A 16,355-nucleotide genomic window follows, 5' to 3' on the forward strand; every position below is an offset into this window, starting at 1 on the left:
GCACCGCACGTATCACAACCTTTCTCTCATCTCGCCGGTCGAGCGATCGCAAGATCCCGCGCCACTGCTGCTGCTCTCCGCTACCGGCGGTCTACACGACGCGCTTTTAGGCGCTTTTATTATGACAGCTTGTTGCACAATGGAAATGGATCATGGTGGTTCATGGTGTTATTTTATTTCGATGTTTATAGTACATCGGTGTATTGGTAATGGAGGGCCGGTCCAAAATCCCTTCCGGACCAATCCTCCGTAAGCAGGACTGACTATCCGGCTACGGGTAAACAAAGTCAAAGAAAGCCAGAAATGGCAGGCCTTTAGAGCTCTTGAGGTTGTTGTGCCGATAAAGAATGTATAATATTGATGAAATCGATAGAAAGCAATTAATATCAAATAAGTATAGGGAAAAACCTTTGTAAAAATTAATCATTGTATATAATTCAAATGTAATTTACATTTACATAAATTTAAGTGATAATGTATAATTTCAAAAACTCATTCTAACTATACTGCTTGCACACTGATGCACTGTGCAGTTGAAGCAGAAATCGCAGCGTTAGAAGCGCATCGTGTAGATCGTCGGCAACTCTCGATCGTCATTCCGGGTGTAGAGTTCACTCTCCCCGCCAGATAGAGTCTCCACTTGCACGCATCACTTTACTCCCACACAGCGGCGCGCTCTTCCAACAGCGGACCTCCACAACATGGCCGACATTCGATGACGTAATTGACCCCTTCGTTTTTAACGTGAATTTTCACTCTTCGCAACAATTACGAGCGTGAAAACATACACACCATCAAACACCCTTTAATTGAAAGTGCAATACTAACGAAAAGAACACAGCACACACACGAGATCGCATAAAACCGCTCAAAAACAAGCGAAACTCTCGAAGGACGACGGCGAGTCTTTGTTTCGTGACGACACGGGATACTTTGATTGGATCAAAAACAAGATGCTGAATGGATATTTGACGCTGACAATAGCAGGCGAGTATCCAAGGTGATGATCGAAGTTTTTACTTTTAGTTTCTTCTCCTCTGTGGACGAACACGCACTACTAACTATCATGCAACTTTCACCACATAGTCTTAGTGAGTATCAATGTACACTGACGGGAACTGGAAACATTCTACAGTTCTTGCTTATCTTCTCACTATTACAGCATTCTAATACCCATGAGCGAATAACGCGCCTTTGTTGAAGCCACGGTCGGAAAGGACAGCTGTAGCCATTGCCGTGTAACACTCGCACACATTCGCAAACGCAAGTGTGGCCGGATGACAAACCCAACAAAATGCCTCACATATTGAACACTAAACAACGCATTTGAAAAACGTGGAACACACCCATCTTCGGTTGTTTGTCTCCTTCTCGCCGCACTCCGAGCACCACCGCATCAACAAAACCGGTCCGATATTCATAATATCGTTAAAGTTCTAAAATAAGAACGTTATAGAGAGTGTGTATTTTGTCAACGCGCTTCGGGGCAAACGATATCCGCAGCACCAGCGCATGCACCTACCGCTCTCGGTGCACTGACAGAGTGTCTTTTACACAGCTTACGACTCACCGAGCCGGCATCGTACACGGGGGGAGTTCGGGCTGCCCGAAGAAATGTCCTCCGTTGGGCATTAGCTGCCCTCTTTTGTTTGTCCGCCCCGTTCCCCCCCACAGGTCGACCATGTGCAGAACGAATCGTCTCCATTCCTCCGGCGTCTCCAGCGGTCCCCCGTAACCCTTGCGTCGAACGTTGCGTAAACCGGTTTTCACCAGACCGACCGCTTGGCTTGGTTGTGTCGCCAGCCATAGTTCGCTGCAAGCGCAACGTCCTGACGATCGTATGCGAACTGTGTTGGAATATCGGAATATCGGCCTGTCTTTTTTGCTGTATTTGTATGCTTGTCTCCACCCGATGCGACTGCAGACTTCCGTCCGGGGACTTTTGCAAAACGATCGTGCGGTCACAACGCGGCGAGAATTAGAATCGCAGTGTAAATCATGATCATGGCTGGCACGAAAAACAGGATTTGTTTTTCACACAGGAAGCACACGGCAAATGGCAGAAAATCATTTCGGCGTCACATTTGAAATGGGCCTAGACTACGATGAGTTAAGTGTAGAATAGTGTTGTGCTTAATGGATCTTTCAGGAAGAGTCATTCGCATGAATCTTTAGTGAGGAGTCAATTAAAATCAGAAATCGACACACGAAAGATTCATGAAACCTCAGAGCATCAAATGAGGAGGAGATCCACATGAATGTGAACTAGATTTACCCAACACTAGTCTACCTCTTTGGTAGTTCTAGTGTATCCCATTGGAGCGATTAATGCCTTCGTTTAGCACAGTATCGCGCGACAAATAATTTAAGGTATTGGTTTTATGATTAGAGCTAGATATCAAATTCTATCCACCATCCGCAAGGGTGAGCCAAAACATCTAGAAAGCAACCGGCCATCCGGTGGTAGCTGTTGGTGAATCGTCTTAGCCGTGGCCGACAATCTACGCTCACTATCGGGGAATTAGCTTTCACGTTAATTAGAAACTCCCAGCAGACTTACTATCGTGACGGAGTTGGAAATGCTGCAGCTATCATTATCGTCGGTCACACCTTTCAGGCATATTGAGGAGAACGAACCCTTAAAATGATATCAAACGTTCTTTATAAAAAAATAAAGTTAAATGCACGTGAGCGAGTACCTAATAATTAGAAACCTTACCCACTTCCAACTACAAACAGCCTCAATTGGGTATTTTGTTTAAAGCACATTATTGGTATGCAATTTAAAACATATTCTTCCTACCTTTTAACCAATGCCCTCAAAAGACCCTTGTTTACTTATTACGTTATGTTATTAATAGCACCACACCTTTTGATCTTACTGCAGCATAACCAAGACGTACCGCATATGTGCCCTGTTTCCGGTCATGACTAGGGTGTCCACCCTCTGTTTGTGTACCGCACCAATTGAGTTATGAATTGTTATCGTACAGTACAGCACTCAGCTTCAGGGATGCATCTAGCGCTAGCTGACGCTCACAAAAATGAAGCGTGGGTGGGTATTTTCATTGGGCTAGATAAACTTCCCATCCAAAACGGTGGACACCCCCTCCCCATTCTAGCAATTGTTGAAGTTTCTAATGCCACTATCGATCAAAACTCAGCGTCATTCGAATGGCAGATACGGGAGATACATTAATCATCACTGTCATACTTCTACGGTATCCTTTCGTGAGTCCTTTCACACGATCGTTGCCTTGCTTATGCGGTCGATCTTAACGGCGGCCACAGTTGCCCGTGTCTTCCTGCTGTCGAGTTTGCAGCGAAGCACGTTTTTTGATAACAGACAAGAAACATCTGTTTCCCATTTGCTGTGCGAACGCAACGCATTTTGGGGAAAAATGGATCTTCAAACGGGTTGTCTGGGGTTGTGTTTTATAGTTCAGCTCGCTCATTTGCATTGCGGTGAATGGCACAAACAGGATTTTGTGGTGCACAAAATGGAGTATTCCATACAAATGCATAAAATTGTTTTTTTTTTAACAGCCGTGTTTTCAAGTTTTAATAACAACGTGATCAGTTTTATCCATGCATTCGTCTGCTTCGTTTAATAGAGGATATTTTTCATTGGATTGTAATATTAACACCAATTTATTGTTTAATATAAGTGACCAAAAGCCATTTGTGATAGAAAAAAAATCTTGTTATACATATTTTTTCAATATCATGCTGCTTTCTTCCACAAGAGATCAACTCATTCGCATGTATCAACATTTGAAAAGAATTGTTCACTTAAGGGGGGTGCTTTATTCGAAAACCTTTCCGTTCTTCAAAGTACTTCACACATTTCTGCCTATTGATGCTGTTCTACCGTGCAACGCATTGCTCCCATCACATCTTTGTGCTTCATGGAACAAGGACTATTCCGCCACTGGAGGCCGTGGAAAAGAAGTGGAATCCTAAAAATAGTTCCGAGATTCGCTCAGCCGGTAAGCATGTGGTACATTCAAGGTTGTGCTGTGGAACTGTGAGTGAACCGATAGAACACATATTGAATTGGACTGGAATACGCATGCATTACGCTTCGAACTATTGTTAAATGTTATTGAAGCTTAAATAATTAGCTAAAAAGTAAGTTCCTTTTTATAGAACGCTCAGTGTGTTTCACGATTGGCGATCATTTAGATCAATCCTCCTTTTTAAGTGTTAATAAAGTTTTACACACTAGAGAGCAAACAAAAATGTTCTCTAAAGCAATCAAGAGTTCCACTAATAATTGCCAAGCCAAGGCTAGTGATAAATATCACTGATAAATCTCTAAACTTTACTGGTCTGGTGGATTTATCTTTCTACTTTTCAGTTTGAAGAACTTTCGGTAGTCGCTTCTGAAAATCAACCTAAATGCTAAAATCCGTTGATGAAGACACATATTTTTAATTTGATCCTAATATAAAAAATGAGACTGTTTGAGAAGTAAAATCTTACGAACGAGAAGTAAATCGGCAGGTGCTTCACAGACAAGCGATCGTGCATTTCAGCAAGTCCAAAAAATCTACCATACTCCCATTGATAGCCTTCGGTGTCATTGAGTTAAGCATTAGACTGAATTAACTGAATTTTACCGAAGCTCCATTGTTTGGCAAATCATCGTCACGATCACCGTCATAATTGCCTTTAAATCACAGAACTGATCACAGTGCATGATGGTAATTCAAGTTCAAGTTTTTGGGTTTTTTTTTTTTTGTTTTTTGTCTAACAGATGTGTAATTATTCATACACTATAGTGAAATAGTCGGCATTGCTACGGATCAATTTTTACATTTGTTGTCTGAGAGACTTGCGTTGGGAAACGTGATAAGAAATCTAAAACACTATTGTGTACCACAAACATTTTGCTGCGAAACAAAGAAACAGCAACCACGAGAAGCGTTGTTGAACGATTGATCGTGGTGATCCTGCAGAACTTTCGAACGAGCACTATACACGCCGAAACTAAGTTCTATTGAATTTAGACTAGGGTAAAATATGTTCAAACTAATTAACAGTAACGTAACGAAAACAACACCAACCAACTTACATGCGAGAAATATTCCGGCTAATTTTTTTGTTGTCTGACACTTTCTTGCTTCGTTTCCGGCTTGTAAACAAACAACCCAACTTCACAACGCAAACAGTTCGAGTGTTTAGAAAAGAGAGAGGGAAACCCTCGGCTGAAGTCTGTCAAAACGCTGCCCATTCTGACGGCGTCCCACTTCCACAGTCCACTGTGGTACTGTATTTATTCGCGAATGTTGAGCGATTTTTGGACAAAATTCATCGCCTTTTTGTCCATTGGCTCGCTCGAGCGGAAGTAAAAATGGGTACAAAAATGTCCCACTGTGGGGTTTCCCATCGACCATCCGGTTCGACATCCACCAACTGACAAAACGAATTCTGACGTTTGACAGCGGCTGTGTCAACGTTGCTGTTCTACTGGGGCAGCACACTGTGCGCTCAGCGAAAGACACACACACAGAGATACAATGCCTCGTACGCATCAAGTCCATCCACATCATGGTCGCCGCCATATTGGACTCTGAAGTCGAAAAGCCTAAAAAAGCGATTTGAGGACGCCGTTGTTTATTTCCTGTGCACAAAGTTGATCCATCCGGCAGAGTGTTACTGTGAATTCGTAATTGACAAACGGATCACCGGCAATCGTTGGTTGGTGAAGATTCGTTCGCGTGTAACCGTGCTACGTAGAAAATTATTGGCGGAATCTAGCAAGTGAGTGAAATTCGTTCAGCTTTTCTGTCTTCGGTCAAATTTTTTGCTTGCCCCTATATCGGTTGGGATATGGCAATGCACTGGAGTGAGTGAGATGCATGAAGCAAAAATACACCGAACAGTGGTGCCTCCAGGGAAAGTGTTGCTGCATTTGGAGTTTTCGATGCAGAAGCTCACCCATTTATCGGATGGCCAATTTTTGCTGTATAGTGTACGAATTTTCTAATAATCCGGGGGGCAATGCATTCTCCTTTGGGCGATTTGGGCATTGGAGTGGAGTGAGTGAAATGGCACAGATGGCAACGAAAAGTAGCCAGATAGCGAAAGCGACAAGCTAGAGCGAGACAGTGTCATAGTTGTTCTCTCTGTTCCGTTTATATCGGTGGCGGGGCATCTAGCTTCAGTTAATTGTATAACATTTTAAAATTTGTTGTCTCAACCAAACAGTCGAACGGACACAGAAATGCATCTATTTTGCAAACAGTGTACCGGAACTCAACACTTCCTGCACCGCAGAGTGTAACAAAAATGTAGTCAATTAAGAAGCGATTTAATAGTTGTAGTGTTTCCAACCATCTCACCGTTGAATGGTAATGCGTTTTTGCCCAAAATGTGCAACATTCCATTCATATTTCCATCTTTTCTCTTGCAGTGTCGAACAGAACGATGAGATGGAATGCATTTTTGGCATAGTTTTCGTCTCTGTTGTTTTAACATAGCCTTCTCTGTTTTATGGTGTATTTTTCAGATCTGGCATCACTGTCCTGCAGCCGCCATCATGTAGGGAAGAACACTGACAGTAGCGCCTTTTGCTACGCGAGCATCTCTTTCTAGCAAAAGGTCGTAGTTTGTGAGTAGTCAAAACAATTTGCGATAAAAGAGAGACCACTGAGCCGGGGGAGAAACAAAAGCATAGCATTTTGAAAGCCGAGCGCATAGAAGTTTGCAGTTTCAACATCAAAATTTGTGCTTAATGTTAGCAGCAAGAAGCGTGCAGCAAGAGAAAAAGGACCAAATATACTGGAAAGCGCGCGCATCCGTCGGTTGGCGGTTCTATTTGATGGTGGGAAAACAGCACCGAATGTGTCATTGATAATAAGTGATAACTTTGGTGATTGAGTTGATCGAGTGTGCGGGAAGCGTTTGTGTGTGCTTAGCTGACAGGTTGGGGGAAGACAGCAAGTGCAACGCTGTAGAATATCATCAACATGACGGCCAATTCGGAAACGACTGGTTCCGAACTCGTACCGGCTTTACCGGCCAAACACAATGCGATATTGCGCTGGAAGCGAGTGACGAATCCAAGCGGTCCTCAACCAAGACCTCGCCATGGTCACCGTTCGGTGAACATCAAAGAATTGATGGTAGTTTTTGGCGGAGGCAATGAAGGAATCGTTGACGAACTGCATGTCTACAATACGGGTAAGTGTTTAACAAAATGTAATCTTTAAGAAATGCACCAAAATACCAAAGGATTCCCCCCCGAATTGATATCGTACGCCTAGTAGTTCAGGACCCAGGTTCGGAGATTTGTTTTCAAACAATTTTTCTTCCGCTGCCATCTCCTTGTTCTTGAAATTGTTCTCTCCGTAGAGATAACAAAAAGAAGAGATTAAAAACACAACCCACAGCTCTCTGGGAATGAATCTCAATCCCTAATATAGACGATAGACGCAATAGAAACGTGCACGCACACACAGAAATATCTTGGAACGGTAGCTGTTTGCCATTGATACATTGATAACAGCAAACTGTACGCTGCAACGTTACTCTAGTTTAGCACATAAAAAAACCCAAATGCACCGCGAAAACGAATGAGCTAGAGAAACAAAAGGTGAAACATTTTTGCCGAATGGCAGCCATATTGGAAAGCAGCAAAGTTGGCTCCGAGCTGAACATGGTGCGCGATTGAGCAGACAGACATCTTGCATCTCTCTTCCTCCCGGCAAATTTATAGCCAAAATCCACAAGACAGAACGGAGTGGAGTTACGCGACAGAGACAACTAGCTCAACACACAAATACGTGCGCGAACATCCGTCAAAGTGTTTCGTATTGTGACGCCCTGTAGAAACGGTTCGTTTTCAATATTAGTCAAGGAATTTTAAAATGAACGCCCAGTAGAAACGGACAAACGATGCGATACGGTGTTCTAAATTGTGAAAATTCACCCAAATTGAAAGAGGCAAACTGTTCTAAATTGGTTATTTGATTGTGCTTTTGATTTACAATTCTTTCGTAAAACGATAAATGATGAATGAAACTCAGCCTTTTATTAGCATTCGGAACGCTGCGAATAGTTTTATACGTTTCGCCATTCTTAGAGTGCTATGAATTCAAAACACAGTTCGAGAGAGCGTACATGTTTCAACACTGATATGTAATACAAGCAACCGCGTACTGCAAACATTTGTTTCTTTCAAAACAATAGATATTTACTCATTCGGTTGTTTTGTTTACGTTTATGTTTCCAGCTACGAATCAATGGTATGTTCCGGCGACAAAAGGAGACGTCCCACCGGGATGTGCCGCTTACGGATTTGTCGTGGATGGGACGCGCATACTAGTGTTCGGCGGTATGGTTGAGTACGGCAAGTACTCCAATGAGCTGTATGAGCTGCAAGCTACCAAATGGGAGTGGAAGAAACTGCGACCGAAGCCACCAGAATCGGGTCCTCCGCCGTGTCGCCGGTTGGGCCACAGCTTCACGCTTGTCGGAGACAAAATCTATCTTTTCGGCGGACTGGCAAACGAAAGCGACGACCCGAAAAACAATATTCCCAAATATCTGAACGATCTATACATATTGGAGATAAAAAACAATCAATTGCAGTGGGAAATACCGACCACCTTCGGTGAAAGCCCACCGCCCCGCGAGTCGCACACGGCCGTGTCGTGGTACGATAAGAAACAGAAGAAGTTTTGGCTCGTCATTTACGGCGGTATGTCCGGGTGTAGACTCGGTGATCTGTGGCTGCTGGATACGGACACGATGTCCTGGACACGGCCTCGTACAAGTGGCCCGTTGCCTTTGCCACGTTCGCTGCACAGTTCAACGCTGATCGGCAACAGGATGTACGTGTTTGGCGGCTGGGTTCCGCTAGTGTTGGATGACGTAAAGGTGGAAAAGCACGAAAAAGAATGGAAGTGTACGAACACACTAGCGTGTTTGAATCTCGGTAAGTTCAGTAGGGCAACGAAATGCAGTAGGCGTATTAATAATCGCGTCCGTTTTGTTGCATTAATGCTTTTTTCCGTAGAAACTATGACCTGGGAGGAGCTGGATCTGGACACGGACGAAGAGAACATGCCACGTGCCCGGGCAGGCCACTGTGCCGTCGGTATTCACACCCGTCTCTATATATGGTCGGGCCGCGACGGTTACAGGAAGGCCTGGAACAACCAGGTCAGGGTGAGCTCTGTTTTCCAAATACGAGTTAGCCATTTGTGTGCATCAATACAATACGTTTAAACTTGTGTAACGCATCCATCATTACGAAAACGTTGTTGATCCGTTGATTTTTGAACTTTTTTGCTCCCCCCAAATGCGTCACGAAAAGCGCACGGAAATCAACGATCAACGCTAACGGTTTCGGTTGGATACTGCAAAGAAAAGTCACATCCTTCCTCATTTACCCCACCTTCAATGTAGTATTTACGGTTTACGCATTTTCCGACACTTCTCTCTTCACGCTTTCGTTATTGCTTTACTGCGTTACAACATTTTGTGTTTACGTTCACTACAACTTGATGTTTACTGCAAATGACAGATCGTAGAGTGATCGGTGCTCAATACTCGTAGTTTTAGAGTTGCGATAATCGTTTCTTTTCTCATCAATCATTCATCGTCCCTTCAGGTGTGTTGTAAAGACCTGTGGTACCTGGAGGTGGAGCGTCCTGGAGCGGCATCCCGCGTGCAGCTCGTGCGCGCTTCAACACATTCGCTGGAAGTGTGCTGGCAGGCGGTACCATCCGCTTCCTACTACATACTTGAGGTGCAGAAGATACCCCAGGCTCCGCCACCGTCACCAGCACCAGCTGGGCTGAATACAGCGCCAGCAGTTGTAGCATCGCCCGCTGGTGCAACTATTGGCTCACCGGCATCCAGTACGGGTTCCATGTCTCCTGCACACATGATTAGTGGCAGCATCGGTACAACATCCGGAGAACCTATGGTTCAGCAACCGAGTAAGTTTGCTATAAGTGTAGTGTGTGCTAGATTATTTTATGACTTTCAAAACAAAAACCTGCTCACTGTTGGACATTGCTTCTTTTTTCTTCGTTTTCTACAGTTATTAAACAATTACCGGGCAGGGTGTCGGGTACACCGTCAGCAATCACCGTATCGGCGGCAAGCATTCAGTCGCCAACGTTGCAAAATCCAGTCGTTGCTCAAACCGCCCTGGTAGCAAGCCCGATCCACAGTGCAGGTGGATTACAGTCACCGACCAACAGCAACATCGGCATCGTCACATCGCCTGGCCTCACGGTAGCATCACCGGTACAGCGAATCGTCACGAAGGTGCAACCCGCCAAACCGATTCAAACAACCCAAAAAGTGCTCACCACTGGTTCGCAAATACTGCAACAACAACCGACTCAAATCGTGTCCGCATCCCCGCAAGGCCAATCAGCGGCACAGACCATCCAAACGGCCATTTTGCAAACTACCCAGGCGCAGCTACAGCATCAACCGCAGACGATTCGTGTGGTCGCTACTGGTGGTACTGCCATTTCTAACGCACAGCAGCTAACCACCGGTACCGGCACTCCTATTCGCGTGCTATCTTCTACAGGGCAACAGTTACGCATTGGTACCGCAAGCACCGGCACAATGCAACAAGCAGGGCAAACGGCCGTACTGCGTACCGCAGGTCCGGGAATCGTTTCCGGTGCACAGTTGCAAACGGTACAGCAGCGTCTTGTCAGTGCCGGTTCGGGCAACACTTCGACCACCGCAACGATCGGTGGCAAGCAGATCATTCTGCAGAAACCGGTCACTATAGTAAGCGGTACGCCCGGTGCTGGAACTACTGGAGCTACATCCATTAATAGCGCTACCAACCAGGGTCAAATTCTAACACTGGTAAAAACGAGCCAAGGAATGACGATGCAAACCGTACCGAAAATGAGCGTGGTACAGAAGACGGCTGGCACGGGAACACTGCATCAACCGCAGCAACAAATCATTACATCAAACCTACTGACAGGAACCGGTGGTACGGTCGTACAGCAGGCAACGGTTGCCGGTACGGCAGCTGGCCAGAAAACGACCGTCATCGGCGGTAACGTGGTGAAACTGATGTCGACCGGGTCCGGCACGATCGGTGGCAAACAGATACTGATGAAGAACTCCAACATTGTGCAGGTTGGCAAGATGGGCACAAACTCGACCGGTAAACCAACGCTTGTGCTCACGAACAAAGCAGGCCAGGCAATACGGGGCAATCAGCAGGTGATTGTGGTTACGACTCCACAGGGTATTCGCACAGTTAGCGGCACGGTTACGTCTTCCGCTAACAACTTCGTGACGCTGTCCTCTTCGCAGGTACTTAACACTATCACTTCAACGCGCACCACCAACATCGGTGGTGCGACCGTACTGCAGGCCACCTCCGTACCGGCCGTCAGTGGCACGGGTTCCACCCTGAATGCTGTCGGTGCTGGGGGAGGAAATATAGTGACGGCGTCGGTTGCAGCCGGCGGCACTACAACTACGCTGGGCGGTCAAGCGATTAAGTTACGCACGGTACAGGGCGGTAAACCGATCACTTTCACCATGCCGGTTGGAGGTCTGCAGGCCGGTGGACAAAAGATCACTGGCACGCAAATCATCAATATGCCGCAGAAGCTAGTCAGCGGCAAATCGGTCACGGTACAACTGACTCCGTCGGTTGGTGGACAGAAAACGGTCACGATCGTTCCGTCCGGAGCAAGCGGTACGACTGCAACGTCCGGTACGGTCACGGGACAAGTTGGTGGACAGAAGATATTAATGCTACCGTCGAAAACAACGACTCGCATCGTTACCCAGCAACAATATCAGCAAATACAGCTGCAGCAGCAACAACAGCTCCAGGCCGCACAATTGCAGCAGCAACAGCAACAGTTGCAAGCGCAGCAACAGCAACAGGAACATCAGGTATCTACCGATGCAGCGTTTGCGGCTCTGGCAGCTGAAGCTGGCATGATGGAAACGGACGCGGAAGGTATGGAACAGATGGACGGTTGTTTCGATCTTGAAACGTTTATCGACGAGGAAGTCGTACCCTGTTTTGAGGTGGAAAGCGAAAATTCGGTTCTCGATGAACATGTTGCTATCGAAGATATGGAGCGCCCGACTGGTTTACCGATGTTCACTCTCGAGCAGCTGGATGGATGCGATGATACTTTGTCCATCATTACCGCTAACGGAAAAGCAATGCCCGGCCAGCACAAATATCCCACACGTTATATCAAACCGGGCCTTTATGGCGGTGCATTGCAGATGGGACTAATGAACAACAGTGGTTCAGGTGGGGATGATAGTGATTCGCAATTGGAAAATCCGGCTTCCGATAACGCGGAAGATCAGCAGCAGCAACAACAGCAGGAAGCAGATGAAATCGACCAGAGCGGCGAACTAGCGCATGACAACGTGATGCTGGAGGGTATGGACGATGCCGGTGGCAGAGACAGCCAGGATGAAGGGCATTTGGAAGACGAATCTGGTGCAGGTGCAGCCGCCGGCTCGATGATGGTATCGGCCGATGAAGAAGATGGCAACTTTGTCGGTGAGGACAGTCAAGATCACGACGAACTGTCGACTGAAAATGAGGAGAACATACAAGCGAACGAATCGATGGACAAGGATAACGCCAACACTTCAATGGATGAAGACCTTGATGAGGAAGAGAATCATGGGCTGGATAGCCTTATGGAAAGTGATACCGCGGGACAGTCTCAACAGGAAGTAAGTGTGAATAGAATGTTCAATATCCTACTTCACTTCAGGAACTTTTCGTAACGTATTTTGTTTGCTTCAACGTTTTCAGATGTCTTTCGGTAGCGAGCAGGAAGAAATGCATACGATGGAACAACATACTGCTGGATCGTCCGAACTCGCGGGTGGCGAAGGAATCAGCACGGAGGAATCGTCTTCCAGTGCGGCTGTTCCTGCCCATGTTCCGAAAACCACCGTTGTTAGTGCACCGACGGCATCGGAAACGGAAGCAGCCAACATTCTCACGACGATAAAGAGCGGAGAAATTTTGTCTCTTCACAATGCCGAACTGCTCGCTGGTGGCAGTACTGGAACGAGCAACGATAATATTATGTACGTTGTTGATTGCTTCCCCCCCCTGTTACGGATGAGTCTTAATCGTGTTTTATTCCCATTTTGCAGCCAGCTTGATTCCGGGACAGCAACTTTACTGCAGTCGTGCAATGAAAATGGTCAAATGATAACGTTCAAAACCGAAGCGGTTGAGAGTGGCGGTGGCGGTTCAACGCCGGCCGTTACCGACGGAACCACGCTTACGCTCAGTGACGGTACCACATTCGTAACACGCCTTCAAACGTCCGGTGAACAGTCAACGATCGATGGGATGGTACCACAAACCCACTCAAGCCCGGGCAATATGAATGTGGCCGGTGCTGTTGTCAAGACAGAAGATGCTACCAACAGCACATCGTCGACCACTGGTCACCTGGACGCACTGGCAGAAGCGGCAGCTTCTGCAACCTCTGTGCTGCCGACTGAACTATTGGGCGACCTTCTGTCCTCGCCCACATCGAACGTAGCACAGCCGGCACAGCAGGGAACGTCGATAAAATTTTTGGACCCCACGTCGAAACAGTTCACGGTGGTCATGCAAGCTGGAGGAGACGGCACAGGAGCATCGGTGTCGAGCGCTGGTGTGAACAATGGTAGCAACAACACCACCCTGTCCGGGAAACAAGTGATCGGAAAAGCAGTCGTTCGGTCCAACTCTACTGGAAAGACAAAGGATGAAAAGGAAGAGGTAAGAGAATTCGGTTCTGTTTACCGGTGGGGCTCCGGTTAAATTTGCAACGTAAAAAATTTATTTTATTCCATTTCATTCGATTTCATCCTTACCTCAATTCATCAGAAGTCAGCGAAACCGAAGGATGAGTCCGAGATTTGGCACACGGTGGGCATTTTTAAGACGGTCAACCATACCGTTTCGAACTACATCGATGCAAATGTGTGGGACAGTTCTGTCGATGGCGAGATGCTTAGCGCGGACAGCATACCCGATCTGACCGAGCTGAAGCGAATAAACTTGGAGCCGGGCTGTGCCTACCGGTTCCGTGTCGCCGCCATCAACAGCTGCGGTCGGGGCGAATGGAGCGACGCCACACCGTTCAAGACGTGTCTGCCGGGCTTCCCGGGTGCTCCATCCGCGATAAAGATTTCCAAGTCACCGGAAGGTGCACATCTCTCCTGGGAACCGCCACCATCCACTACCGGCGATATTCTGGAGTATTCCGTCTACCTGGCAATTAAATCGCAAAACCCCGCCAAGGATAAGTCAAGCTCGGCCGCCGCCCAGCTGGCGTTCGTGCGCGTGTACTGCGGGTCGAACAACCAATGTACGGTTGCGAATCAGTCGCTGCAGACGGCCCACGTGGACTTTACGTCGAAGCCAGCCATCATCTTCCGTATAGCGGCCCGCAACGATAAAGGATATGGCCCTGCAACGCAGGTCAGGTGGCTACAGGGTAAGTGTTAGGGAGGAATATTACCAATTGTGCAGTCCTTTGAGCTAAGCTATTTTCCGTTTCCATTGTTTGTTCTTGGCGACAGATCCACAGCTATCCAAAACGACCGCAATGGGCGGTGCCACTGGAGGTGCAAATCAGGCCGGAATTGTTGGAAAACGATTGGCTGACAAGTCGACTACGATCGTTCCTAATAAGCGGGTCAAAATCGGTACACCAGTATCGGGTACCAACTCCTCGATGATGGTTTCGCCCCAGCACCATCACTAAACGATGTGCGCCACACGCAGCGACTTGTGCACAGATGGAGATTTATAGTACACACTTACAAAGATCTCCCCCTTCCTCCCTTACAAAGCTCTCCCTTTTTAGACACACACACGCCCAACTACAGTTCCGTTACATTAGTGTAATCAGAGGTTTGAAGCAGTTTTTAAAAGAATTCGAACCACGTAAAAAAAACAATGCAGTGCTTTTAAACAACATTTCATGTGTTTGTTCGCCGGGCATGAAATGGTAAAAAGGAAGAATTAATAATTGCAAAGGGGGAGAAACGCATTAATAGCAACAAAACATTGTATGTGCGCGCGTGTGTGTGTGTGTATATGTTAAAAAAAAAAGATAGAGAAAGAGAGAGAGAGAGACATAGAGAGAGCAGTTGTGTTATTATCATAGAGTATATGATTTCTATTGCTAACATATGATCATGTTTTAAAAAAGTCTTTTTGATTTTACGGCTTAGTTGTAGTAAGAGTTAAGTAAGACAATTGTTTATAGTGTTTGCCAAACCGACTACCCGGCAGGCTCGAAACGTTTTGTGTCATTTTAGTACGGCTGCTCTTAGGCTTATCCAATTGGCATTGACAAATGTTCTGATGATGGACCACCATGCTCTGCACCATCACCAACATTTGATTGTGCGGAAACACGGTGCCGGTGCAGGAGGCAGAATGAGATTGAAAAAAAAAACACGAATGCATCGTTTGTTTATGTTTTCCACGCGTACATTTGCACTACATTGGTCGCAAATAACACACAAGTTTCTGCTTTTTTACATACAAAAACGCAGCACAGATGTTATCGCAGTCGGGAAGAAAAAAAAACATTAGCAGTAGTAGTAACATAGTAGTAACCGTAGCTAACAAGTGCGTATTGTTTCTGCACACCGCGAGGTGCATAAAGTGCGTGAAGAATTAACTACACCGAGCAAAACACTTTTATTAATTTCGGACACAATATGAGGCAGATCGTGTGGAGATCGACGTCAGGCACTGTCATAGGTACAACAATTATTATGATCACGGAAGGGCAGCAGAAAGACAAGGACGTTCATAAACCCTACTACACGACGCTGACGCTTTTTAGCTTCCAGTTTATTTTTATTGTACTGTTTTTTTTTTTTGTATTTAGAGTTAAATGTGTACAAGTGTAATAATACACCAGTAGAGAAGAAACCAACACAGTCAAGAGTGCGAGGGATACATTTTATCTAACGCTAAACTCAAAGTTAGTGAAGCTAGGCGGCACCGGTGCGCGGTTCATAGTATTCAGTGTAGCGATACTAAACCAGGTCAGCGACGAAACCATAGGACAAACACCGAACGCGGACACTAGCAAAAATCAAACTATATAAAACAATCGTCATCAAGAAAAATCGTGGGCCACCCGCAATTCGTAGCCAATGTGTGTGTGTAAAGGGTGTGCGCGTGTGTACGTATGGCAGAATCAATATTCATTTTTAAGGTTTGAACATGCTGTTTTAATAGAACGTGTAAGAAAACATACACTCACACACACACGCCAGCGTGTGTGTATGTGTGTGTACCGTAGTGAAAGTAAACCCCCTTTTGAAAAAGGCTTATAAAA

The 16,355-nt window shown here is 46.1% G+C and overlaps 1 protein-coding gene across 1 annotated transcript; it reads left to right on the plus strand.

Annotated features, from left to right (window-relative positions):
- Positions 1–6,974: 6,974 nt before the first annotated feature.
- Positions 6,975–14,759, plus strand: LOC128711214 (host cell factor). The gene is made up of 9 exons (XM_053806081.1): positions 6,975–7,188; positions 8,240–8,944; positions 9,026–9,177; positions 9,623–9,953; positions 10,058–12,717; positions 12,800–13,080; positions 13,150–13,768; positions 13,877–14,489; positions 14,575–14,759. The coding sequence occupies exons 1-9, from the start codon at positions 6,975–6,977 to the stop codon at positions 14,757–14,759; spliced, it is 5,760 nt and encodes a 1,919-aa protein (XP_053662056.1).
- The last annotated feature ends 1,596 nt before the right edge of the window (positions 14,760–16,355 follow it).

This window comes from Anopheles marshallii, chromosome 3 (genome assembly GCF_943734725.1).
Source record: "Anopheles marshallii chromosome 3, idAnoMarsDA_429_01, whole genome shotgun sequence".
NCBI lineage: Eukaryota > Metazoa > Arthropoda > Insecta > Diptera > Culicidae > Anopheles > Anopheles marshallii.

Bases quoted from the DNA above. Each gene is read 5' to 3' on its own strand.
- LOC128711214 (XM_053806081.1), top strand. From the start codon at position 6,975: ATGACGGCCAATTCGGAAACGACTGGTTCCGAACTCGTACCGGCTTTA. The intron at 9,178-9,622 runs GTGAGCTCTGTT...TCGTCCCTTCAG, and splicing joins CCTGGAACAACCAGGTCAGG to GTGTGTTGTAAAGACCTGTG. The intron at 13,081-13,149 runs GTACGTTGTTGA...CCCATTTTGCAG, and splicing joins ACGAGCAACGATAATATTAT to CCAGCTTGATTCCGGGACAG.